This window comes from Phascolarctos cinereus, unplaced genomic scaffold, assembly GCF_003287225.1.
Source record: "Phascolarctos cinereus isolate Bilbo 61053 unplaced genomic scaffold, phaCin_HiC Scaffold_1;HRSCAF=81, whole genome shotgun sequence".
Classification (NCBI taxonomy): domain Eukaryota; kingdom Metazoa; phylum Chordata; class Mammalia; order Diprotodontia; family Phascolarctidae; genus Phascolarctos; species Phascolarctos cinereus.
Genome location: NW_027555514.1, coordinates 288,065,444 through 288,086,475, shown reverse-complemented (window position 1 = coordinate 288,086,475; position 21,032 = coordinate 288,065,444). Strand labels below are relative to the sequence as shown.

Genomic DNA, 21,032 nt, shown 5'->3' with positions numbered 1-21,032 from the left:
CCACGGGCCACGGGCAGAGCACAAACACGAGGAGGCAGACAGGGGAGTGTTCTGTAACATGTGTTTTTATTGAACGTGTAACCACGGACACCCTAGCACACACTCGGTCCTGGGGGCCTATCCAGGGATGGGCCACGAGTCCCCTCAGTCTCCTCATCTCAGCCCCATCCTCCCCACCCCGCTGTCCCATGGAGACTGATCCCCCAAGGTGCTCAGCTCACACACAATACAGAAACCAAAGTCTGTTACCTAGCGGTTAGGACAGAATTGCACAAAGAGCCTTACTTTTATTAACATCTACTGACAAAAAAATACAAATTCTGTTCCCACCCCCACCACCCCAGCCTCCCGTGCCTTATTGTCAAGGGACAGTGTCTGGCCAGGTGGACACAGGGGCCTCGTCTCTGAGGCGTGCGCAGGGGCTCCGGCCGCCCACCTATCGCTGGGAGCTGGCCACGGGCCCCTCCCTTCCTGCCACTGGGGACAGGGGCAACGGGAAGGGCAGCTGGCCACCTTCTCCAGTCTCAGCTGCCTACTTAGGGGGAGGAGGCTCAAAAAGAGCAGCGATGTCCACAAGGGCCTGGCGGATATGGTTCCCAAAGCGCTGGGCATTCTGTAGGGGCAGAGCTCCCCGTCACTGCAAGGCAGGCCCTAGGCTCGCCAAGCGCCCGCAGCCGTTTCCTAACCCCTCACGTGCACTGCCCATCCCAGTGCAGGTGCGGCACGTCTGGGCCCCCACGCTCCTCAGGGCCCGCGGGGCCCCTACTGCCCACCCCCCAGCTGCCACACGTCAGGCTTGCTACTGAACTCACGGTTTCTGAACTTGAGAATTTGCTGGAGACGTGGAAGAAGATGGTGTTTTCACCAGCGATCATGTAAGAGACCCCATACCCATCATCAGCTACCTGGACGGAGACGAGAAACCTGTGGGCTAGAAATCGGGCTGGCCCCCACCTGGCCACAGCCCACGCCTGCAGGAGCAGCCCCAGCTTCCAGCCCGCCGCCTCCCTGGGAGCCAGGGTCCTCAAGTGTCCCCACTGGTGGAGATGCCCCAGCCAACACTCCCACATCCTGCTTCCAAGGAGAGAGCTAGCTAATGGGACAATATCAACAGAAGAGAACCAGTCCTCCTGCCCTTGCCCGGCTCAGGCGATGCCACACCATTTTAAGAGGAGCCTTCTGGAGGCAGTGCCCCTGCATTTCAAGTCGAAGCCCAAAGACTGATGGACAGCGAATGTTTCAGGCTAGGAAAGGGGAGAGGATGGTGTGTGGGCAGGCCAGTGCCTAGAGACCGCCATTTTGGAGCAGGAAGGGGCCTGCACCCTTCTGGGAGTGGCTGCCTGCCGCTGAGCACAGACCCCCCCCACCCCCACCCCCAGTCCCTGGTGGGTCACTCACTGGGCCAAAGCCCCCTCCGGCTGCCAGGTGGTTGGGATACTTCTCTGGGTCAAACATGCGGATTTGGAACTGGGCTGTCTGGCTGGTGGAGAGTCGCCAGGGTTCTGAGAGGACCTGAGGCAGGGGGGAGGGGAGGGTGAGGATGGACAGCATGGGAGGGGGAGAAGTGGAAGCTCCAAAGCACCTCCCCTGCAGAGCTTCCCAGAGGTCACTCACCTGGGCCAGGAAGGGGGAGGAGAGGCCCAGGTACTTGGAGACTATATACAGGCAGAAGAGGTGCCGGTCAATGCCAGCTCCGGTCATGGCCAGGCGGTACATGTTTTGGTGCTTTTCCGCAGCTTTGCGGAAGAGATCTTGGAGGTCTGACTTCTGCGAGGGTGGGGCATAGGACGGAGGGGCCAGTTAGACCTCCCGGGGAGGCCCCGACCCCTCGCTCCCCGCCCAGGCAGGCGCTCACCATGTACGCCGGGTCCGACACGGCCCGGACGAAGGCCATGGCCTCAGCGGTGCAGGATCTCACGGTTTCTGTCCTGCCGTCCCGAAACATCCGTGTCATCGAGGCCTCATAGGTCAGGCAGAACTTGCCTTTGTCCTAGAGCGAGGGGAAGTGTCGGGGTGCCCTTCCCAGGCAGCGGCCGGCCCCTCTCCCTCAACCGATCCACCCAACCGCAGCTGCCCGGGGGTAGGGTGGGCTCTTACCCGGAAGTGGGCCAGCTGCAGGGCAATCTGCACGAAGGCATCGGGGCTGGAGCGGCACCTCTTAATGAGGCCCTTGCCGAAGGACAGGAACTGGAAGCAGTACAATTCCACATCGTCTGCCAGGGCCTTGGCCACCTGGTAGGAGCTCTCGATGATCTTCTGGCACTGGGTGGCAAACCGAGGCAAGAGCTGAGCCCCCCCTCAGCCCACATCTGGGCCAGGTCCCAGCTCCGAAGAGGGCCAGGGCAGGGAGGGAAAGGAGGGAAAGTGTGTGGCCCCCACCCGCTGCTTCCTCATGGAGATGAAGTGAGAGGAGGCAGTGGTGGCCCCAGGGAAGCCCTCAGCTTCTGTCCTGGCCAGACAGCCCGGATTCCTTGAGGGGTGGGGGTGCTGCTGAGCAGGGGGTGGGGGGGCACAGATCCTGAGAGCCCTTTCGCGCCCCTCCCCCGTTTCCCGTTTACCTCCTCAGGGATTTCCCACTGCAGCCTCTGAGGTGGGGCCAGGCTGTGGTTAGGCTTGCCCTGGCAATGGCCAGAGTCAGCGTAGTCCAGGTGGAAGATGTCTGTGGCTAACACAAACTGCAAAGGGGGTGGTCTGAGGAATACAGCCGAGACAGCCCTCTTCCATCACCTCCCCGGGCCGGGCCGGGCCTCCTTACCTCCCAAAGGTGCCCAATAATAGGCGCGTCTGCCCACGAATGCTCAGTGTTGAGGCCCAGTTTGCCGTTCTTGAAAGCAATGAGGGTGAAGGACTTATCAAACCACCTGGGTGTCAGAAAGGGACAGGCAGAGACAGGGTAGGTCCAGAGCAGGCAACGGGGGAGAGGGAGACAGGGAAGAGGAGGGGGTGGGAAAGGAGGGAGGTGAGGGGCTGGAGGCCAGGGTGGCCCGGAGCAGGCCAGTGGGAAAGGAGGGTGGGGGCAGCACCTGTTATAGCAGTTGCCATGCAGCAGAGCCTTCCCGTAGAGGCTGAGGCTGGCCTCATCCTCAGGGTCATAGCCTTGGGCCTCCTCATCCACGGTCACAAAGAAGGCCGCCTTCTCGATAGCGTCCAAGGAGGCCTTATTCTTTCCTGTGCTGAAGTAGGCCTGGCGTGCCTCAGCCCACTGCACCCTGGGAGACCATGGAGGCATCAGGTGGGATGTGGGGGCCCCTATGCTCACTTGAGGCATGGGGAGCACCGTGGGAACACCCACTTAAGAGCTGAATGGCTCCTCCAACTTCTCCTTTCCTGAGAGGGGCTTGAAAGTGACTTGTCCAGGGTCACTCAGCAAGGAGGAGAACCCAGGCACTCTACCCCCTTCAGCTCTCCTGCCCTCCTACCATGGGGCTGCATGCACAGAGGTGGGGGGAGTGGGCTCCTCCCAGGACTCAGGCAGTTAGAGCTGGCAGAGGCATCATCTTCAGATAAGCCCACGTGCACCTGAGCTCTGGGGAACTCCCCCCCATTCCACTGCTGCCCGCCTTTCCCTGCAGTCTTCAGGGTGGCGTACCCTGTTACCTCCCTCAAGGCCCAGCCCCTCTTGTCCAGGGCCTGCCCTCCCCCTGGGCTGGGAGGCCTTCCCAGCTCCAGTACCTGCCCCCAGCTGTGAGGGCCGCTATCTTCTCCTCGCCAGGCAGGGGGGGACGAGAGTCATCCAAGATCCTCTGGAACTGCATCTCGAGGTCCCGAGGCTTGAGCAGCTGGGAGCCCTGGTAGAGCCAGACCTTGTAGAAGCGGCCCTTGTGGTAGACAGCCACATGCCTGCTGTCGAGGAGGTGCTGCAACACGTCTGGGGGCAGGGGAGCTGGAGGTTACTGGGGCAGGCAAGGCAGCGTCGCTGCACCCGCATGGGGCCAGCTGCCAGCTACCTGCAAGGGTAGAGGATTCAAGCCTGGAGAACTGGGGACAGGAGGGGGCAGAATGGAACACAGACAGCGCCTTTGGGCGAATCCTCCAACCTGTAGCTTTGGCCCTCCTCCCCTGCCGCACCACAGCCATGCATAGAACAATCTATTCTCCACGAACTTCTGTGCCCCTAGTCCAAGCCAGCGCCAACAGAGACTCTGCTGAGAACTTAAGTCCATAGTTAGCTTCCTCTGTTACCGCCCTCTCCCAGCCATTCCACACCAAACCGCCGCTGCTGCTGCTGTCAAGGTCACATCCCCCTCCCACTATGTTCATCCCCCCACTGTCCTGTCTACATCAGGGGCTCTCACCACTCCTCATGACTCCTGAGACCTAGGCTTCCTAATCTGGCATTCAAACCCTTTTACTACCACACCCAGGTAGGACTGGCTGGCCCTTCCCTGGGTCCCCCGCTCTCCTTCCATATTCTAGCTTCCCTGACAAGCTAAGGCCATCAAAGTCTACACCAGCCTTTTCTAAGGTGATCCTCTGATCCTTTCTCTCCCTACCCCTGGACCCTTAAATGGGCCTCACTGCTTGCTCTCTGTCCCTGGTCACCCCTCCCCTATTAGAATGTAAGCTTCCTGAGGAGAGTGACTGCCTTGTGCTTGTGTGTCCCAAACTTAAAATGATGACTGGCACACAGTAAGTTCTTCATGCTCTTCTCTCCCCATTTGTTCCTTCATTCCCGGCCCTCCCCCCACCCCCAGGCCTGGATTTTGCCACTGTGCAGGCATTCAGGGTCTGCCATCTGACACGAACCTAGGCCCTACTCAGGGAGTGGAGGGAGTGACGGGACAGGCTCGTGGCCAGGCTCGGAGAGTGCCCCGGTCCTCAGAGGCCAAGGGACTCAAAGCTGCTCGGGCTTGGAGGGGGCACTTGGGGGCCCGTGACCTGCAGCAGCAGAGAAGCCAGCACTGGGTACCTGTTTCTTTGCCAGGGATTCGGGTGGTATTGAACATCCTCTCCATCTGATACGAACACATGGGCACAATGCCGAGGGCCATCACCTGTGGGACAGGCCCAGGAGGGGGGCAGACTTCAGGGCCCGTGGAGGTGCCCGCTGGCCCTAGCCCTTGCCCCTGGGGCCACACTCACAGGCTTGATCTCCTCGCGGTCCAGCTTCCTCCGATACATGATCATGGCGTGAACCACGTTGCCCAGTCGAGCTGCCTGAACGTTGGTGTGACTGGTCAGTATAAAATCCTGGAGAGAGAGGAGGAGCAGAGCCATGGGGCCAGAGTGGTGGGGTGGGGGGAGCCCATACAGCCCTCCGGGGAAGCGGCTCTCCAAATGGCTCCTTTTTCTCCATTCCTGGTGGTCCTGCTCTAGACGTCCTTCCGTTCAGTGTGGGGAGAGGGGAAGGACCCCCAAAGGGTCCGGGGCCAGAAGACCTGGTTCCAAATCTGTTCAAGTTGGCTACTTAGACCCTCCCCCTCTCTGGGCCTCAGTTTACTCCCCTGGAAAAGCCAGGGCCTTGGCCAGATGGTTTCTTTCAGCTCTAAATTCAGCCTCCCTTGTGCTAATTAAACACATATCAAATAAACCTACATACAGGGATACAGAGCATACAGCAGGGATGGTTCCTGTCCCAAGGCTGCTCGCTGTTGACTCAGGGGACCAGAGACAAGGCCAAAGGGCTATAAAGCCGTAATCAACATCTTACACTATAAGAATAGGTGACCTTACATAGGAAGGTGCAAAGGAAGTGCTGAGAAAAGTTGGAACCCGCTAATTACCGCCAATTCCTGACCCACCCTGCCAGCCCTTCCAAGAACAATCTTCATCAAACACTCATTTCATCATGTCGCTCCCCTGCTCAACAATCTAGAGCGGCTCCCAGCTGTTCACTGCGTCAATCGGTTATCTGAAGATTCAGCCAATGACCATCAAGTCCCTATTCTGCCCTCCCCTGGTGTGCACATTCAGGGTTAGGGTCAGGTCACCTCGCCTCCTTTCTGCTCCTGTTTGCCTTCAAGTTCTTTGTGCCTTCCCTCCCCCAAACCACCTTGCATTCATCTTGCATCTATTTTTTCTGTATTTATGTGGAGCCACGAATCAATCAACAAACACTTAGTGACCATCACCTGTGTGCCAGGCCCGGTGCTAGGTAGGCACTGAGGACGTGTACAAAGGATGAGAACAGTCCCTCCTCCCACGGAGGTGGGGAGGGAGGGCAGAGGGGAGGTAAGTCATGCCCAGATAAGCAAACATGGCCTAAATCGACTGAGAACTAGAGAAACACCAGGTGGCTGAACATGAGCCAGTGTTTTAGGAAGGAGGCTGCCACCAGCTGGGGGGGATCAGGAAAGGCCTCGTGCCGAGAACGGGGTCTCGTCCGAGGCCGAGGTGTTCTAGGCACAGGTGGAGTGGCGTGTGCGAGGTACGGGAAAAAGGTTGGTTTGGTTAGATCACACCCTTCAGGAGAGGAAGCGACGTCCAATGTGGCTGGAAGGACAGGTTGGGGCCAGGTGGCGAAACCAAGCAGGGGAGTTTCTATTGGACTGCAGCGGCCAGAGGCAGTGCCACTGGAGGCCAGTGACTGAGCTGGGCGACGTGGTGAGACGGGTGCATAGGGCAAGTCACCTTGGCCCCCACATCGACGAACTGGAGAAAGAAGACTTGAGGCAGGGACAGGAGGAAGGAACTCTGGGAGTGGCGAGAAAGTGTCCGGCAGGAGCCGCGTCGTGAAGGTGGGAGGGCGAGATTTGGCTACCAGTTGGCCACGTGGAGGTGAAGGGGGGAAAGAAGAACGATGTGCTCTGGACGTCTGAGTTTGAGATGTCAAATAGGTGATTGGCGCTTGAAGCCCAGCAGAGAGCCGGGAGCGATGATGGGGATGTCATCCGCTCAGAGACAGATGATAATTAAACCCAAGGAAATAAACAACAGCACAGTGTAGAAAGAGGCTTAGCACAGGACTCTGGGAAGCACCCACCATTTGAGGACATGTTCTGAAGGATGAACCAGTCAAGACTAATGGGAGGGGTCAGGTAGGCTGGGGAACCAGGAGAGAGTAGTGTCACGAAGGCCCAGATAGAAAAGGCTATCCAGGAGGAGAGGTGGACCACAGGCGTGAATGTGGCTGACCAGTAGAGTGAGGACTGAGATTGGCAAGAGAGGCGCTGCGGGGGGCAGCGGACGAGTTTGACCCAGGAGCTCCCTTTAGAAAGGAAGCTCTCTGAGGGAGGGCACTCATTTCACTTTTGTCTTGGCACGTAGCAGATGCATCACCCAAAAAAAGCATGTTTTACCCCCTCACCGTAGCCTGGTGAGGGGCAGAGTGGATTTTGTTCATTTTGGACTGGACAGTGCCATTCTGTTATTCTAGGGTCAAGGGTTTCTTTTTGCCTCAGTGTGAAATCCCAGGGACCAAGGTAAGCTACAGGCTCCTGGCTGAACACCTTCAGCTATCTCTTACAATTCTAACAGCCTCTGGCACCCTCAGGTTAGCAGACCTCTTAGCCCTGGTCCTGGCAGCCCTTTGCTTCCCTCCTGCGTTGTTCTGTCCAGGAAGCCTTCCTCCCAACGAGTCTCCTTCCCTCAGCCCCGTCCTGGCCTGAGCCACACACCATTCCCTCTCTCCTCCTCCTCGGCTCACTGAAATCACTCCTTTCCTCCCTCCAGGCCTGTGTTTCTGGCCTTCTCTAGTGCCATCTGTCCTCCTGGCTCCCCTCGACACCCATCTCTGTTGCTTTCTTCATTTCCTCTCTGCTTTCTCTCAGCCCATTTCCTTGGTCAAGTTGTCTCTCCCCACCCGGCATTTCCCCTTTTCTGATTCACATTCCCACCTCCAGACTGCCAAGGACCTTGAGGCCACCCAGTAGGACCCCCTCGATGAGCAGGGACTGACGAGGTTAGGAGGAAGGCACACGAGGAGTCTCAAGGGCCTGGGACAGAAGTAGGAAGCATGTCCAAAATGGATTCTTGGCCCTCCTCCCAACTTGGACAGCTCTGCTGGTGACACCTTTGGCCTCTCAGCGCCTCAGGTTCCAAACCCAAGGATGAGAGTGCTAGGGCTGAAAGGGACCTCTGGTGAAGGTCAGGCGAAGGTGGCATTTGAGCATTCATTCCATGGCACCAGGCTGCCAGTCTCCCGGAGGAACTCTGGGGTGGTCCCAGCCCCTCTTAACCTTAGCTGCCCAAATTCATAAGCCAAGAGACCAGTGGAGTGCAGCAGAGAAGATGCAGCTCTGGCCCCGCCACGGGACATTCTCCTGCTTGTTTGCTCAGTCCACGGAATCGTCAAGGGTGGGGAGAGGGCCAGCTCAGCCTCCTCCGGCCCCTTTCCTCTGCCATGCCTACAACTGCATCCCAAAATCCATGCTGCCCAAGCCCCAGCAGGCCCGTGAAAGAATAACAATGCATTAAGCGCTTACTATGTGCGCAGCAGAGAACCAAGGTCTGACCACGCCCCTCTCCTGGCCCCCAAATATACATTCTATAGCTTGACATTCAAGGCCCTCTCCAAGCCACCTGCAGCCAACACCTCCAGCCTTGGGGCTCCCTCAATCCCATCTCACAAGCCCCCCGGCCCAGCCAGCCCAGCATCTGCTTTTGGACCGGGCCTTGGCCTCTCCTACCCCCTATGCCATGGTGCTGTTGGCTTCCCTGGGCCTCCGAGTCCTTGGCTTCCTTCAGTCACCTTCTCCTCTAAGAAGCCTTCCCTGGTTATTCCCACTAAAAAAGTTATCATCTCCTTCATCAAAGGGCTTAGAGCACTCTGGCTGCATCCGTCCCTCCTTTGCTCTGTCATTGTCTAATGGTTGGAGTGTTCCACTTTTGAGTCAGCAAGAGCCGAGAGTTCAAAACCTGCCTCTTAACCTCTCCCTGCCTCAGTTTCTTCAGTGGTAAAATGGGGGTAAAAACACCACCTACCTACCTCACAGGACGGTGGTGAAAGGGCTGTTTAGATATTTCAGAGGGGTTTGGATGGTAGAGTAGAAGTGCTGGACTTGGCTGTCAGAAAGACGTGAGTTCAAATCCGGCTTCAGCCACTAGCTGGGGGACCCTGGGCAAGGTACTTCATCTCTACCTCAGTTTCTTCATCAGTAAAACGGAGCTAATAACAGCTCCCTGATTTCCAGGGTTGCTGTGAGGATCAAGCCAGTTACCTCATGTTAAGTGCTTTGCACCAAAATGCCATAAACACGCTAGCCATTGTTATGATTAGGGGCTGCTAGGTGGTGCCATAGTGTAGAGAGAGAACCAGGCCTGGAGTCACAAAGGCTCAGCTTCCTGAGTTCAAATCCAGCCTCAGACACATACTAGCTGTGTGATCCTGGGCAAGTCACTTCACCCTGTTTGCCTCAGTTTCCTCGTCTGTAAAATGTGCTGGAGAAGAACATGGCCAACCACTCTAGTATCTCTCCCAACAAAACCCCTTGGGGGTCACTGAGAAGCCTGAGCAACAGCGATCCCATCGTCATCCTCTGACCTCCTTATCTCACTTCCCAGAACTGGTGGGCCCTCAGTGCTGGTCGGATGAATCCATCTGAATGAAGCCCTGGAAAACTTCCTTCCCCATTGAGACCCAAACTCGCCAGGCAGCAGCCAGGAAGGGGAGGGATTTCTCACCCACTCACTATCTGCCAGGATCCCGACATCGCTCAGCACTAGGCTGGCTCCCTTAAGAAGCTTCCAGTCTTTGGGGAGTGACAAGGCTACCCCCTGGAGCAATGAACCTGGCCTGCCACGGCACATCACTCCATGCCCACCCGCCTGATATGCACTCCGAGTCTGAGAAAGGACATGGCAGTGGACTCGGCCTCTGAAGGATGGCTACAGGTGGACGAGGTACTGAAGAGTTCAAAAGGCGTTTCAGGCAGGAGGCAGGACACGTGGCCAATGACCCAACCTGGCTGTGGTGGAGGCATTGTGTTGAAGAGGAGGAAGGGTCGGTCGGGGACCTTGAATGCCAGAATCAGTTGCTTAGATGTTAGCCAGTAAGCACTGGAGAGCCCCCATAGATTCTTGGGCAGGTTGGGTTTGGGGAGGATTATTGGGCAGTGGGGTTCTCCCAGATGCACTGGAGACCAGGAGGCCGGCTGGAGCCTCTTACAATACTCTAGGGGCACAGTGAGAGTTGGGACCAAAGAAGGACGCAAAAGAAGGGAAGACACTAACCTCTGACCCTGGCTGTCTCACCTCCCTTTAAAGCCTGACCTTAGCCCTGGGTTTCTAGGCTCTTCCCCAGTACCCTCCAGCTCCTCCTCAGGGAGTTTCCTGACATCCTCCTGTCTGCTCTTTGGACATGGATAGTACACAGGGCCTTTCATGGTCCCTGGAGTGGCCCTGCTGGGATCCCACCTCCATGCCACTGACCAGCAGAGCCTGACTATGGCTTTGGGAGCCCCCAGCTCATGCTGCAGAAAGCAGATCAGGGTCAGAGTCAAGCTGTGGGGCGTCCCCTCCCCCAGCCCCCAAGGGCTGAAGCTCTTACCATGACATAGTAGTTGCTATTCACCATGATGGGGTTCCGGCCTCGAAGGTAGATATATTCTTCCCACCAGTCACTCACCTATAGGAGAAGGGGAGGTCAAAACTGTTGGGAAGTCTAGAGCCAGGTGGGGAGGTCAGAGCCATGTGGGGAAGGCAGAGCTGGTGGGAGGAGGAGAGAAGGTGAGAAGGTCAGAGCCAGGTGGGAAGGCCAGAGCCAGGTGGGAAGGTCAGAGCCAGGTGGGAAGGTCAGAGCCAGATGGAGAGAAGGGGAGAAGGTGAGAAGGTCAGAGGAAGTGAGAAGATCAGACCCAGGTGGGAAGGCCAGAGCCAGGTGGGAAGGCCAGAACAAGGTGGAGAGGAGGGGGAGGTCAGAGCTGGGTGAGAGGAGGGGAGAAAGTGAGAAGGCCAGAGGCAGGTGGGGAGGGCAGAGCTGGGGGAGGGGAGAAGGTGGGAAGGTCATAGCCAGGTAGGAAGGCCAAAGCCAGGTGGGAAGGTCAGAGCCAGGTGGGAAGGCCAGAACAAGGTGGAGAGGAGGGGGAGGTCAGAGCTGGGTGAGAGGAGGGGAGAAAGTGAGAAGGCCAGAGCCAGGTGGAGAGGTCAGAGCCAGGTGGGGAGGTCAGAGCTAGGTGGGGAGGAGGGGAAAAGGTGAGAAGGTCATAGCCAGGGGGGAAGGCCAGAGCCAGATGGAGAGGAGGGGAGAAAGTGAGAAGGTCCTAGCCAGGTAGGAAGGCCAAAGCCAGGTGGGGAGGGCAGAGCTAGGTGGGGAGGAGGGGAAAAGGTGAGAAGGTCATAGCCAGGGGGGAAGGCCACAGCCAGGTGGGAAGGCCAGAACAAGGTAGAGAGGAGGGGGAGGTCAGAGCTGGGTGAGAGGAGGGGAGAAAGTGAGAAGGCCAGAGCCAGGTGGGAAGGCCAGAGCCAGGTGGAGAGGTCAGAGCTAGGTGGGGAGGAGGGGAAAAGATGAGAAGGTCATAGCCAGGTGGGAAGGCCAAAGCCAGGTGGGAAGGTCAGAGCCAGGTGGAGAGGAGGGGAGAAGGTGAGAAGGTCATAGCCAGGTGGGAAGGCCAGAGCCAGGTGGGGAGGGCAGAGCTGGGGAGGGGAGAAGGTGGGAAGGCCAGAGCCAGTTGGAGAGGAGGGAGAGGTGAGAAGGTCATAGCCAGGTGGGAAGGCCAGAGCCAGGTGGGAAGGTCAGAGCCAGGTGGAGAGGAGGGGAGAAGGTGAGAAGGTCATAGCCAGGTGGGAAGGCCAGAGCCAGGTGGGGAGGAGGGGAGAAGGTGAGAAGGTCACAGCCAGGTGGGAAGGCCAGAGCCAGATGGGGAGGGCAGAGCTGGGGGGAGGAGGGAGAGCACTCACATAGTTGGTCGCCCACCAGGACTTGAGCACCAGGTATTTCTGGAGCCGGGGAGCAGTTTTCTCTTGGAATTCTTTAGCCAGCACTTCCATTCGATAATACTCCTCATCGTCTAACAAGGGCTTCACAGATTCTAGGTACTTCCCCCCACCCCCCCCAAGCTCTCATTAGGGTGGGGTCTTGTCTCCATGCCAGGCCTTGCCTTCTCTGAGACTGGTCAGGGGCTGGAGGCACCGGCCCCACCCTCTATCCAAGCCGCTCCCTTCCCCAAACCTCAGCGGCCTGTCTGGCCAGGCCCCTCACCCGCTTGAGTGTGGCTGCCACTTTGGGCACCGGTAACTTGGGCAAAGAAGTCTGGAAGCTGTAGAGCATAGGTCGGCGATTGGACAGGAGCCTGACACAGATCTGAAGGTCATGAGAGGATTAGGGGGTTGGGGAGTCCCCAGGCCTCTGGATTCCAGGCCAAGAGTGAAACCAAATGGGTTTGGAGCCATGGGGGCCCGAGGGCCTAAGACTCTCCGGTTGACCTCCCCCTGGGCCTCTCTTCCCCTGGGCCTCCCTCCCCCTGGGCCTCCCTCCCCCTGGGCCTCCTTCCCCCTGGGCCCTCCTCCCCCCCTTGTGCCTTCTCCTCCTGGCTCCCCAACCCCAGCCCAGGCTAGGCCCTGCTCACAGCCCAGATCTTGGTGATCCGACTGGTCTGGCCATGCAACTCAAACATCCAGCCATGGTAGGTGAGGAGCATTTTCAGGGTCTGGCGAAAAAGGAAGATGCCAGTCACCCAGACTCCGGTGGAGAAGATGCCCATGCTGATGAGCGTTCGGCTCTGCAGGGTCAGGTAAGGTCTGCATCTGTCCAGGGATTGGAAAAAGGAGCTGGGACACGATGCCGACTCCATAGTCTTCTCCAGAGGCCTTCCCCATCCCCGACCTGTGCCTTCCTTCCCAAACCCACAGAGCTCTGGACTGAGATGCCCAGGTGCCCCAAGAGACCAGTCTTCTAGATACAGGTGGAGGCTCACACATCCAGGGACAGAGGGCTCTCATTGAACAGATGAGGAAACTGAGGCCCAGGGTGTGAAGTGGCCCAGACAGCAAGCAGCAGCGTGAGGGCTCTGTCTCCCCGCCCACTGCCCACAGCCCCGCCCAAGTCCAGCCTCCAGGCCCTGGCTCGGCCTCCTCACCCCTCAGGGATATACTTCCGGACGAAGCAGATCATCCCCATGGAAATGTCCACATTGCAGTAGGAGGAGCCCATTGTTGCCATGACAACGGCCAGCCAGCTGGTGGGGCTGCCAGGATACACGCCCCTGAGGATGCCGTTCTGTGGGGACGGGGCTCTTAAGGACCAGGGAATCACGAGACAGGCCAGTGGAGAGACACTGGGGAGGCAGGAGCACTGCCCCTAGGGGGCCAGTGCAGGGACCAACAGAGGGGGGCGGTGTCGTGATCTGGGAGCCCAGAAGCAGACAGGTAGGAGGGCATGAGTGGAGAGTGGCCTTCCCCCTCTTGCGTCCTTTTCTCTGGGGACCCTGGAGCTGAAGAGGAAGCGAGTGGCAGTCTGGCCCACCTCCCCTGGCCCTGCCTGGGATCCCACCTTGATGCGGATAAGGCGCTTCTTCCAAGAGTTGATGCCAGACAGGCAGACATGCTTCAGGGCCTCTCGGCTGAGCTGGAAGTCTACCCCCTCAGGGGTCACAGTGAACTGGAAGGCTACGGCCTGGTGGGCTTCTGCCATCTTGGAGGGCAGCTGCGGCCTTTGGGGGACACGAAGGCAAGCCTACCTTTAAGGGGCAGGGGCCAGCAATGTGTGGCTAACCGGAGGCTAGGCAGCCAGGCGAGGGACAGGGTCCTGCTGAGGAGGACACCAGAGCCTGGGCCCCTAAGCCCTCTTCCATTCCTTGATGAATCCTCATCTACTTCCCATTCCTTAAACAAAGTGCCCCAGAAAACTGGCCCAGGGCCTGTTCCCTGTCCCTGCCCTTGGTGATCTCATCTCCACCCACATACAAAAACTGCTCCCCTGAGAGATTCACACCCATTTGACCACTCTATCTGACCAGTTCCTTCATTTCAGCTTGGCCCAACAGGGAGCTGGCCTCAGAGCCTGAGTTCTTGACCCACCTCTTATACACCCTGGCTGTAGGGCCCTGGGCAAGTCACTTAATCTCTGCCTCTAAGTTGCAGAAAAGGTGCCAGCCTGCATTGGTAGAGCAGGGAGTTCCTTATTTCCCAGTGATGTCACAAGTCTAGTCCCTATCAAGCCTAAAACTGAACAAAGCCTGCCACTGTGCCCCACAACCACCCCCTAGCCCCCCAAATCTAATCAGCTGCTAAATCCATCCTTTCCACCTTCCAGCGCTTTCTCACCATCAGCCCCAGGTGGAAGTCCTCCTATGAGTTAAGGCCCCACAGGTAGAACCTGGGGAGGGGAGGACAGGGGAGCTAGGGGGAACCCAGCCACGGGCCGATCTAGTCCAGCTCTCCATACCTCCGTACCACCAGCCTCCTGCCCTTCAAACAGCAATTTTTGCATCCCCTCACTCGCTTCACTTCTTCTGCTCCAAATTCTTCAATGGTTCCCACATACTTTACTACGTACAAAGCCCAGGCTACATTCAGACCACATTGCAGCCACAGCTCACCCGAACCTTCATCCCCTCCTTCCCTACCCTATGGTTCAGGCAAACTGGCCTTTGCTCATGCTTCCACCTAGTGCCAGGAATGAACTTTCTCACTGCCGGCACCTCTCCTTTCAAGGCCCAACTTCCTTCCCTGGTGCTCCTGGACCAGGGCTCAGCATCCCTGAGGCCACAGTTGCTCCATTACTGGTCCTCCCCCTTTTCACTGGGCTCCCGGACTGCACGCAGAGCCCCTGACATACCTGTCCCTGCATCCCGGGACTGCACCAGCCCTGCTCACAGCAGGCACACACAATGAACATTGCTTTGGGAGACTGAAATGAACCCACTTTTGCAGCCTCTGAGCCTTTCCAGTGTTGAGTTACACAAACGATGGCAGCCTCCCCTCCCTCCACCCAGTACTCACTTCCAACCTGACAGCTTTCGTGGCTCCCCCTCCCCCAATCCAGGACGTATCAGAAAACCTGGTCCCTGATCCATGATTCCGGCACCCAATCCAGTCTCAGATACCCCTCCCTATCTGGGGTCACTGACACCTCTAAGACACCCCTCCCCAATCCAGGTTGTGGGCACATCTGTCCCCAAGACCCTTGGCCCCAGCCCAGGCCCTCAGACCCCCTCCCCGATCCAGACCCCAGCCGCCATCTCGCCCCTCACCACGGAGCTCGATCCCGGCTCCCAAGGCCCGCCGGCCCGGGCTTGCTGGGCTGGGCTTCGCTGGGCTCGGCTCAGAGGCTGTGGGGCCGCCCTCAGACGCCGGCCCGGCCCTGGCCCCCGGCCCCGGCCGGCCGCCCTCCGCCCCATGGCCAGCCCCGAGCCGCCAACGGCGGCCGAGCCTCGAGCCCCTTGCTCGCTCCGTTCCACGGGCCCCACGCGAGAGGGCGGGACCACAACGGCCCCACCCACTCATGAGGGCGGGACCACCTCAATGAATTCCCCCCACTGGACCAAGGGGGTGAGGCCAAGAACCAGGGGCGGGGCGTCAAAGAACTAAGAGGAATTGGGGAGGCACCGAACCCCCAGGGGCACGTGGGGTGAGGAGGGACGTGGGACAGTGGGGCCAGCATGGAACCAGGTCTGATCACCTGGCGTAACGTGGGCGGACGGGGTCTCAGGGAGCTTGGGCGGGGGTGGGTGGGAAGGCTGCCCCACAAGTAGGACTTGGGGAGGGGAGGACGGGGCAGCGCAGCGGTGGGGACCGGAGAACGCGAGTGGCGTGGGGCTCATCCTAGAGCGTGCACAGAAGGGGTCGAGGGCTCTCCGCCGGAGGTCGGCACTAATCCAGCTCGCCACACCCGGTCCGAGTCCCTGCGCACTCCCCTGGGCAGACAGCCGCTTCCTAGACTGGGTGAGAGTTGCCCTTCCGCCCCTCTCCCCAGCCTCGGCACCTCCGCCGGCGCGTGGGCTGCCCCGTACTCACGGCTCGGCCTAGGGGCAGGGGTCCACTCCAGGAAGAGGCCTGGCGGTTCTGGCCTGTGCCCTAGCGTCCTTCAGCTGCCGCCTCCAGCCCCGCCCCACTCCCCACTGGGAATCCGATACCCGCTCCCAAATTGGGGGTCTAGAAAATCTCGGGGCGGAGATCGCAGGCTCTCTCCCTCCCTCTCAAGCAGTCCCGGGCCTCTTGAGGCTGTCCGGCGAGCCTGGGCTCCGGGACTGAAGGTGTAGGGGGTGCGAGTGTCTCACGTGAGGACTGCCACCCAACCTAAAAATAGTCTAATCTGGGGGAAAGGTCGCAGCGTGGGGCCCCTCCCCCCAGCAGACCTGAGGAGGCACCCAGGCTCTTAGGACCCTAGGGGGTTGGGTCCACAGGGCTCCAGGACCCCAGGCTCTGGCTAGGGGGGTACCCAGACCTTCAGGACTCCCCACACCCTGCCCAGCAGGCTCCTCTGCCAGGCAGCCTTCATTAGGGGGGTGCCCAGGCTCTCAGGTCTACACTATTGGCTCTGGCTCCAGGCCCTCAGCTGTCCACAGCCCCCTCCAAAATCACCCAGCATTTGGAACAATGGAAGAAGGAGAGATGAGGCCCAGCTGGCAAGGCCAGCAGCAGGTAGTCTTTATTGGTCTGAAGGTAGTGAGTGGAGAAGTGGCTGCCCTGGCTGGCCAGGGTCCTGTGCCTGTCTCCCCACCTGGGGATCACACCTGGGGGAGGACTGGACAGTTCCTGTCTAGGTGCCAAGACAGGCTGGGCTTTCCCACTGCTCTGAGGTCAGCTGATCCTTTGGGTTTGGTCCATTCTCACCACGGGGACAGCTCAGGCCTCTGACTCCATCCTCCATCTCCATCCTGTCCCTTAGACTCCAGTGTCCACCAGGGGAGTGACTCAGGGAGGTGGAGGGCTGTTAGGAGGGGTCACCCCAGAGCACAACTCCTCCTTCTGACTGAAGTAGAACTGGAAGCGCGATTGTGCGTATTCCTGGGAAGGAAAGCCCACCTAAGACACCAGGCTGAAGATTCCTTGGGGGAGCCCCCACCCGACACCCCAGGACAGGAGGCTTCAACCCCCATCCCTAGCCCCAACCTCAGACTCCCAGAATGGGGGCTCCAATACCACATTCTCCAGCCAGGAGCTTACCAAGTAATCAAACTCAATGGTAGACATGATATCCTGGAGGATGGACCACAGTCCCCAGAAGAAATGGGACGCCAGAGCAAACCTAGGGGTGGGCACAGAACAGATCTCGTTTTGCTGGGTAAGCTGGCTCCCCTTGGACCCTCCTGCCTTCCATCTCTCCCAGCCCCCAGCTCTGGGCCTTGGGCTCTGCCCTGCCCCCAGGCCCTCACCTGTTTGCTTCCATCAGAACCTTCTCTTCCAATTTGGTCTGCTCTTCTGGGGAGGGAGTCTTGTCCCCCTGGATTACTGACAGGTAATTTCGGATGAAATGAAGCTACAATGGGGAGGTCCCATGAAACAGGGAACTTTGGGAGGGCCCACTGCCAATTCATGTCCCTGGTCTACCCTGGTCTGGTCCAGTCCAAGCCAAGCCACCCACCAGCATTTGTGACCTGCCTACCACGTGCAAGGCACTGTGAAAGCCAGCTGGAAGACTTGGCCTTTGAAAAAGGCTGCTCAAGGGGCAGCTAGGTGGCTCAGTGGATAGCGCTCCAGCCTTAGAGTCAGAAGGACCTGGGTTCAAATCTGGCCTCAGACACATGACACTGTGTGACCTCAGGCAAGTCACTTAACCCCAACTGCCTCACCAAAAAGGCCAAAAAGAAAGAAAGAGAAAGGCTGGTCAGGCTGTGTGACCCTGGCCAAGTCACTTCAGCCAGCTCTCTAGAGCCTTGAGGCTGTAGAAGCCAAGTGCTGGGCTGCAGCAACTGATGGAGCTCCAGGCCCAGAAACAAATGAAAAAGCAAAGACAAGCTCTCCCTCGGCCCCTTTCAGGGCACAGACCCCAGGCTGAATGGCCCTGTCTCCCCGGGCCTCCACAGACCTGCTGCTCCCGGTTGGGGTAGTTTCCAGGCTTTATCAGGAAGTAGGGAGACTCCTCATAGCTGTAGTCATACATCCACTCACAGAAGTGGTTCCCGATGTCAAAACCCCTGTGGGGAGGAAGTGCAAGGTAGGTGGGTACAGGGCAGAGGGAGAAAGGGAGAGGGGAGAGGAGGAAGAGGAGAAGGGGGAAGGATTGGAGAGAGAAGAGCCTGGGGTGGGGCTCCACCTACCTGTAATTGTAGCTGCTGTACTCAAAGTCTATGAGCATAAGTCTGGGCTCCTTGTCCGAGAGCAGCAGGATGTTCCCTGGGTAGGGAAGGGAGACCCGCCGTCAGCTGAGGGACAGGCCCAGGACCTCCCCCTGCCCCTCTCCCCCTAACCGGGTACCTTCTTGGATGTCATTGTGACAGAATACCACAGGGGAAGAAGCTGAATCCAGAAGCTTCCTGCAGTGGGGGGACAGCAAGCCTAAGCCTTCGACCGGGGGGAGGGCAGAGTTCTCTCCCTCTCTCAAATCCAGAGAGGGTCACTTCTCTGTCTTGGGGATGACAAGGAACGGGCCTTGTTTGGGGGTGACAGCGGAGGGGCATGCAGCCCGGGGAAGAAAGAGGGAGGAGGGGAAGAAGGGGGAAGGGGGGAAGGTGACCACAGCCTTTCCCCAGATACTTCTCCTCCCCTGCCACACATGGTGGGGTTCCCCTTAGGGCCCAGTGCCCACCGCAGCTTGCGCATCTCTTCCTCCAGGTGGTACGTCTGCACCAGATTTTCTTTGGTTGCATTGGGAGGCGTTAACTCCCGTATCTGCTTCATGTATCTAAGCCCAAAGGAAGGGAAGAGGGGGCTCAGGGACCACCTGTCCCCTTCCTTCCCGAAGCCACCTCCCTTCCCCTATGGCCTCCTCTCACCGCTCCATGGTCCCAAATAGCCACCGAGGTTCCTTGTTGAAGGGCATCTCCATTAGATGGAACTGGGCCACTTTGATGGCAATCTCGGCGGATGTCCGAGGGTCGCTCAGCTCCTCTGTCCGAAGCGGCCGGCTCTGTACCCAGCACCCTATCAGGGGGTGGCAGCCAGGCCAGAAGCCGGGAAGGGGGGTGGGGGTGGGGCTCGTGGCAATCAGGGCCAGGCTGGGTTATGAGCAGGAGGCCAGGACTTCCCAGGAGAATGGAAGCTCTTTGAGGGCTGGGCCTATCTCTCCTTTTGCCACAAAAGAACGTACTTAATAAAAGTTGGTTCAAGGAATGAACTCGGACTAAGGGTGGGTTAGGGTGGGAGGGGAGAGGCAGTAGGGGAGGGGCTTCGTACCGGAACGTATTGCTCCAGCCTCCCTTCGGGGAAGACCCCATAAAGCTGAGGTCCCAGGCGCCGCTCAGCCAGAATGGCAAACATCACACTCTCCAGGACTAGGGAGTCCACTCCCTGGGGGAGGGAGAACACAAGGGATAGAGGCCCACTCCCTGCCCGCAGCCACGCCACGTGCCCCGGGCATCCTGCCCCTCCCCGATAGCACCTTTCTCCTTCCAGGCCCCGCCCACCTCCAGCATGGCCACCCCACCCCTGGCAGCACCTCTCTCCCCAAGCCCCGCCCACCATGGCCCGGGGCCCCATCCCCAGGACCCCCGTCCGCCTCCAGGATGGCTGCCCCCAGATCCTGTCCATCCGGTCCACAGCCCTCTTCCCCTCAGGCCCCGCCCACCCGGTCCATGGCCACGCCCACCTCCAGCACGCCCGCCCCACCCCGGCGCACCTCTCCCTAGGGCCCCGCCCACCTCCAGGATGGCTGCCCCCAGGCCCTGTCCATCCCGCCCACGGCCCTCTTCCCTTTAGGCTCCGCCCCTCCGGGCCCGGCTCACCTGCAGAATGGCCCCATAGACCCTCAGCAGCACTTCCCGGGGCTCGTCCCCGACAAGGGGCATGTCTTTCGGGAGAGAGCATCGGAAGAGCAGGTTGCTGAGCCCCCCGCTGCGGACACGAACACGGACATGGACACGTAGGACAGCTTAGACTGCGGCTCCGAGATGCCCGCTCCCCCGCCCTCGCTCCCCATCTCCTGACCCTCCCGCTGACCCCCAGCCACCGCCCCCAGCCAGGCTCCTCCCCCTCCCTGGCCGGCTCCCGCTCACCTTATGCGACTCATTTGCAGCTCGTCGGGCCGCACTCGGCGCCAGGCGCCACCCAGGTACTCCCGACACCACTGCCAGGCGCGTAGCTCGCCCTCCTTGCTCATCGAAGATCTGACCCGGTCCCGCCTGAACCACTTGAGCCCCACGGACAGGGCCCCGCCTCCTGTCGCCGCCATGGTCCGCTCCTCGCTCGGGCTGCGCTCGGCTCCCTCCGCTCGGGCTCGGCTCCCTTCGGCGCCGTCTCCTGATAGGCCACCCCGGCCGCTCAGCCCCGCCCCTCTCGGCCCCGCCCCCGGCTCCTCGGTTGGTGGCCGCCGGTCCTGCGCTGGCCGCGCCTCCCTGCGGCCGCTCGGCTGCTCTCTCCCCGTCCCACCCCACGGCCGCCCGCGCCCGGCCGGTCCGTTAGAGCCGCTTCTCCGGCCTTCAGCGGCCGCGAGGACCTGTCCCAACCGCACGAGACGTGCTGGCACCCCTGCTGCCCGCCCTTCCGTGGCCCCGCCATTCCCGCGCCGCGCGCTGCTCCTGCGGGGCGGAGGAGTTGCGGAGCCGGGGAGGGTGTGGGGTGTGTGTGTGTGGGGTGTGTCCCGAGCCCCCCAGCTATGCCCCAGCCCCTTGCCCTCCGGGGGCCAGGCAGACGGAGATGTTCTATGGGGCGGGATCTCCCTGCACGGGCAGGGGGTCGGTTCTGCTCTGTTCTACAAGTCTTTAGTCTCATGCACCCCACGCAAGGCTGGGGCGGCAGAGAGGGCCCCCTGCCCTCAAAGACATTACTTTCCTCCTTCCGGGCCAGGGAAACGACCTGAGCTCAAAACGAACCAGTAAAGAATGGAATTCACCCTATATCAGTGCGAGTAACAAGATTCTTCATGACCCCACTGGGGTCTTCTTGGCAAAGGTATTGGAGTGGTTTGCCATTTCCTTCTCCTCGTTTCACAGAGGAGAAATTGAGGTAAACGGTACAGTGACTAGTTAGTGTCTGAGGCCAGATTTGAACTCTGCTCTTCCCAACTCCGGGCCCTGTGCTGTATCCACTTTACCATCTACCTGTACTAATGGAGGTGG

The 21,032-nt window shown here is 59.6% G+C and overlaps 2 protein-coding genes across 6 annotated transcripts; both read right to left on the bottom strand.

Annotated features, from left to right (window-relative positions):
* Positions 1-58: 58 nt before the first annotated feature.
* On the bottom strand, positions 59-16,219 carry CPT1B (carnitine palmitoyltransferase 1B). Of its 3 annotated transcripts, none has more exons than XM_020982844.2 (19): positions 15,832-16,219; positions 13,367-13,526; positions 12,954-13,093; positions 12,444-12,621; positions 12,077-12,178; positions 11,776-11,913; positions 10,427-10,504; positions 5,083-5,190; positions 4,910-4,994; positions 3,673-3,868; positions 3,024-3,209; positions 2,756-2,861; positions 2,559-2,675; positions 2,098-2,262; positions 1,856-1,990; positions 1,615-1,767; positions 1,399-1,512; positions 813-905; positions 59-613 (listed from the first exon to the last, which is right to left on the bottom strand). In XM_020982844.2, the coding sequence occupies exons 2-19, from the start codon at positions 13,505-13,507 to the stop codon at positions 533-535; spliced, it is 2,316 nt and encodes a 771-aa protein (XP_020838503.1). In that variant the 5' UTR covers positions 13,508-13,526; positions 15,832-16,219; the 3' UTR covers positions 59-532. The 3 variants fall into 3 exon arrangements, with proteins under 3 accessions (XP_020838503.1, XP_020838502.1, XP_020838504.1); XM_020982843.2 differs by lacking the exon at positions 15,832-16,219 and adding an exon at positions 15,069-15,778; XM_020982845.2 differs by lacking the exons at positions 1,615-1,767; positions 15,832-16,219 and adding an exon at positions 15,069-15,782.
* Positions 16,220-16,441: 222 nt separating this feature from the next.
* Positions 16,442-20,234, bottom strand: CHKB (choline kinase beta). Of its 3 annotated transcripts, XM_020982846.2 has the most exons (11): positions 19,971-20,221; positions 19,701-19,809; positions 19,153-19,266; positions 18,753-18,886; positions 18,566-18,661; positions 18,235-18,293; positions 18,078-18,153; positions 17,846-17,954; positions 17,193-17,296; positions 16,984-17,065; positions 16,442-16,824 (listed from the first exon to the last, which is right to left on the bottom strand). In XM_020982846.2, the coding sequence occupies exons 1-11, from the start codon at positions 20,144-20,146 to the stop codon at positions 16,732-16,734; spliced, it is 1,152 nt and encodes a 383-aa protein (XP_020838505.1). In that variant the 5' UTR covers positions 20,147-20,221; the 3' UTR covers positions 16,442-16,731. The 3 variants fall into 3 exon arrangements, with proteins under 3 accessions (XP_020838505.1, XP_020838507.1, XP_020838506.1); XM_020982848.1 differs by lacking the exons at positions 19,701-19,809; positions 19,971-20,221 and adding an exon at positions 19,438-19,519; XM_020982847.2 differs by lacking the exon at positions 17,193-17,296 and having other exon boundaries at positions 16,737-16,824; positions 19,971-20,234.
* Positions 20,235-21,032: the final 798 nt, after the last annotated feature.